The 4,683-nt window shown below is 38.4% G+C and overlaps 1 protein-coding gene across 1 annotated transcript; it reads left to right on the forward strand.

Annotated features, from left to right (window-relative positions):
* The first annotated feature begins 689 nt into the window (after positions 1 to 689).
* On the forward strand, positions 690 to 3,079 carry LOC110875170. Its single transcript, XM_022123370.2, has 4 exons — positions 690 to 1,068; positions 1,416 to 1,922; positions 2,012 to 2,809; positions 2,913 to 3,079. Exons 1-4 carry the CDS (start codon positions 690 to 692, stop codon positions 3,047 to 3,049), a joined length of 1,821 nt encoding a protein of 606 aa, XP_021979062.1. The 3' UTR covers positions 3,050 to 3,079.
* The last annotated feature ends 1,604 nt before the right edge of the window (positions 3,080 to 4,683 follow it).

A 4,683-nucleotide genomic window follows, 5' to 3' on the forward strand; every position in this document is an offset into this window, starting at 1 on the left:
CTACTCCCTAGAGTAGTTTGCTACTTTGATGAGTTTTAATGCTCAAATATGTAACAGTGTATTTAACCTGTTGGATTATCTATAATAGGAGCCCCAAACATCAATCCGTATAATTTTGATGAGAAGATAAACACCATACCTGATACCACTAGTTCATTAGACCCCCTACCTTAATTAACCTTGATAGACACTATCAAACCATCACATGATTTTTATATACAAAATAGATATATGGATGGTTTTGGTTTAATTCGGCTTAAAACTTGAAACCAGTGTTGTTAAAAGCGATCGCCTGAGGCGCCTAGGCGACCTAGGCGAGCAAGTCGACCATGATGCGCTTTTATGTCCTAGATGAATAAGGCAACGATATTTTTTTTTTAAAAACCCTATCTATAATAACAAACTGGATTTTATTAACAGCTAACTTTAATTATTTATGAATCATATCTGATAAAATCTTTATATATTATTAAAAGATATTTTGAATTTCAAAAAATTAAGAGATATATCATTTTTTTATACAATATCATTCTGTATATAACAGATTATACGTAGCAACAGCAAGCATTCATCTTCACAGCTTTACTTTCTGCCGGCAAATTAAAAGAACAGGTATGTGTTTCTGTTAGTTATTTTTTTATCAAACATGTACATGTTGATCCTTCGCAACTATGCTACTGCTACAGGCTATGGCTTCTCAAGATGATGGACCATCCGAGAGCAGGAAAACGGACCCTGGATGGAAGTACAATCATCTGAGGAATCCTGATGATAAAAATGCCGTTTCATGCAACTTTTGCAAGAAGATCACAAAAGGTGGAATTTTTCGTGCTAAACTACACCAAATTGGAGGAAACAGAAACGTCAAGTCATGTACGAGGTGTCCACAAGAGGTTAAAGACGAGTTGAAGGCGTATGTTGCGAGCCAAAAGGCCAAGAAAACAAATGATGGGTTGGCTGATTTGGCTGATGAACAGGAGGATGATGAAGTTATAGAGATACCAACTCAGCAAAATAAGAGGCAGAAGACTAATTTGAAGGGGCCATTAGATGTCATGTGGTCAAAAGGTATGACAAATTGTTTTTTCATCACATCTTTGGTCTGTTAATGCGTGTCTCAGTTAGTATATAATCACATCTGTGTTCTGTTAGTATTGTTTATGCGTGTCTCAGTTAGTATATAATCACATCTGTGTTCTGTTAGTATTGTTTATGGCTGTCTCAGTTAATTATAATCACATCTGTATTCTGTTATTATTGTTTATGGCTGTCTCAGTTAATTATAATCACATCTGTATTCTGTTATTATTGTTTATGGCTGTCTCAGTTAATGAATTTTTTAAATTCTGTCTTATTTATCAATTCAGTAGTGCTTTCATGGCTGTAACAGTTGTATGTAATGTTTATAAAAACAGGTAAAGGAAAACAAGTTCAAACAAGCATCAAGGATGCTTGTAATAAAGAGATCCGAGCCCAAACAATTCAGTCCATTGCAGCGTTTTTCTACCAGGCTGGGGTTGCTTTTAATGTGGCTAATATGAACTGCTTTAAAGAGATGCTTGCGGCTGTTGGAAACTATGGGCCGCATTTAAAGCCTCCATCATACCATGAGCTTCGCGTTCCTTTACTAAACAATGAGGTCCAACATGTGGAGGAGTGGGTCGAAACTCATAGAACTGAGTGGATGAAGTACGGTTGTTCGGTAATGTCGGATGGATGGACAGATAGGAAGCAAAGAACGTTGATTAACTTTCTTGTCAACGGTTCTAAAGGAACGGTGTTTATGGAGTCCGTTGATGCATCGTCGTATATGAAGACTGGTGAAAAGGTTTTTGAGCTCCTAGATGGGTTTGTGGAAAGGATTGGAGAACAAAATGTTGTTCAAGTTATTACCGACAATGGGGCCAACTTTAAGCTAGCAGGTTACTTTATTTTTTAATTTTTTTGTTTATGATTACTCATCAAATTGCACCAGCCTGTTTATAACAAATTAGTTTACAATTTTTTGTAGGTAAAATGTTAATGGAAAAGCGGAAAAATCTGTTTTGGACACCATGTGCAGCGCACTGCTTGGATCTAATGCTAGAAGATATCGGTAAGATTCCGGATGTGAAAAGAACTATTGAACAAGCTATCTTCGTTGTTGGTTATATTTATAACCATACTTTTGTCTTGAACTTAATGAGGGAGTTCACTAAAAACAACGAGCTAACAAGGAGTGGAGTAACAAGGTTTGCAACCACGTTTCTTACATTACAAAGCTTGCAAAAACAAAAAGCTGCACTTAGAAACATGTTTGCTAGCGAACAGTGGACGACAAGTAAATGGGCTGAAGAACGTAAGGGAGCAAGAGCGAATGACATTGTTTTTACCCCAACTTTCTGGAACAATGTCCTGTTCACTCTAAAAATCATGGGTCCTCTTGTTCGAGTGCTTAGAATCGTCGACAATGAGAAAAAACCCGCGATGGGTTACGTGTACGAAGGTATGGAACGAGCAAAAACTGCAATTGCAGCCGCTTTAGGAGGAGAAGATAATGCAGAATACATTGTTGTGTCGGGAATTATTGACAAGAGATGGAACTGCCAGCTTCACCATCCCTTGCACGCAGCGGGTTACTATCTTAACCCAGAGTTTTATTGCTACAATGTTGACATTGAAAGCGATAACGAAGTGTCCCTTGGACTACATGAATGTATTAACAAGCTCGAGCCTAACAAGGACACACAAGATAAGATTAACGTTGAGTTGATTCATTGGGTGAACCAGTCTGGATTTTTTAGTCTAGAAACAGCAAAGCGACAACATGGTAAAATAGCACCTGGTAAGTTAACTTTTTAACATACTTTTTACCTAGATTATTGACTTTATTTTTAAATGTATAACGTGTCAAATTGGATTGTATGTAACAGCTGAATGGTGGAAGTTGTATGGGAAAGGCACTCCAAATTTGCAACAACTAGCTATTAGAGTGCTAAGTTTAACGTGCAGTTCATCCGGGTGCGAACGAAACTGGAGCACATTTGAGCATGTAAGTATTCCAATATAAAATTTAATTATGAATTATGATTGAGCGTTTCTTGTATCTAATATTTATACAAATCTTAAACAGATCCATTCGAAGAAGAGGAATCGTCTAGAGCATAAAAAACTACATGATCTCGTCTATGTTAAATACAATAACATGCTAAAGAATAGACGTGATGTGGATGCGGCTATGATCCCATTTCATTGACTGATATTGATGATAGCAATGAATGGTTAGTAGGAAAGATGGGTGAAGATAGAGTTTTTACTGATGATGGAGATTTGGTTTGGGATGTTGTAGGAGAAGCGAGCGGAGCAGGGGAGCGCATACACAATACAAGATCTTCACAGCCGGCTGCTTCACAGCCGTCTGCTTCAAGGGCATCTGCTTCAAGGCCGCCTGCTTCAAGGCGTTCAACTTCAAGGCCTTCTAGTTCAAGAAGATTGGTTGATGAAGATTCCGAAGAAGAACAAGAGGAAGAACAAGTGAATGTTGCTGCTGGAAAAGGCAAAGCAATTGCTGTGGATGACGATTCCGACTATGATGATCTTTAAAGTTGAAGAACAATTGGTTTTGAGTTTTATTTACTTTTGGAAGAACTTTATTGTTTTCAAGTCTTAACCGTTTTTGTTTTGGGATATTTTGGTCATTCATAATAATGTTGGTTTTATTTTAAGCTTTATGATATTTGAACAATTTCGGAATTTTGAGGATTTGGGTTTTTTCGGTTCATAACTTTGTTTTTTTAATGTTTTTATTTGATTGCGCTTTTTTTTTCTCAGGCCATCGCTTTTTTTGCGCTTCTCGCCTAGGCAAGAAGCGAGCCCTATGCGCCTAGAGTGCGCCTAACGCATTTGATAACTATGCTTGAAACTAACTGTGTAAACTGAACAAGTGTTCTCTCTCTGACCGGCCGGAACTTTCTTGCTCGACGATGATGATGCAATCCGGTTAGCAAGTGAGGTTTAATCGAATCACTCTTCGTCAGTGGCTCTGGATATTACTTTTCTTCCTAGTGGGATTTTCGGATTCATCCATTCGCGGTCAGTTTGGCGGGCTACGGTCGCTTTGTCTCCTTTCTCTTTTTTCTTGGTCCATGGCAGGGAGGTTAACTAAGTTTTATGTGGCAAACATCCCTGATGGATGTAGACCTTGGGATTTGGCAACTTTTCTTGGTAAATATGGGGAGATTGCAGGATCTTTTATTGCGAGAAAAAGAAGTAAAGAAGGCCTGAAGTTTGGTTTCGTTAGCTTTAAAGGGGTTATGGATTGGAACGAGTTGGAAAGAAACATGCAGGGACTTAATCTAGGGGGTTTCAAGCTTAAGATTAACCGAGCTAAATTTGCTAAAGAAAACGACATGGAAGAAGATATACGGCCTCCCCTGGTGAAGCCCCAGCAGGCTCGGAAAGTTTCGGGGGAGATAAGGACTACTCGGAAGGATGCTTTTATTCGGAACCGTTGTTCTTATTCATCGGCTCTTCTGAATAACTATGGGTTCCCTTTGGAAGAGGTTGGCCAAGAGTCCGAGAAAGATATGATGGTGGAAGCACACAGTGAGACGAGTGCTTTCTTCGATATGCATGGAAGAGCGGTGGTGGATAGAGTGAAAGATATTGAGATTTTGATTAATTTAAAGGTTTTATTTAGATCAG

The sequence above is a fragment of the Helianthus annuus genome, chromosome 9 (assembly GCF_002127325.2).
Source record: "Helianthus annuus cultivar XRQ/B chromosome 9, HanXRQr2.0-SUNRISE, whole genome shotgun sequence".
Lineage (NCBI taxonomy): Eukaryota > Viridiplantae > Streptophyta > Magnoliopsida > Asterales > Asteraceae > Helianthus > Helianthus annuus.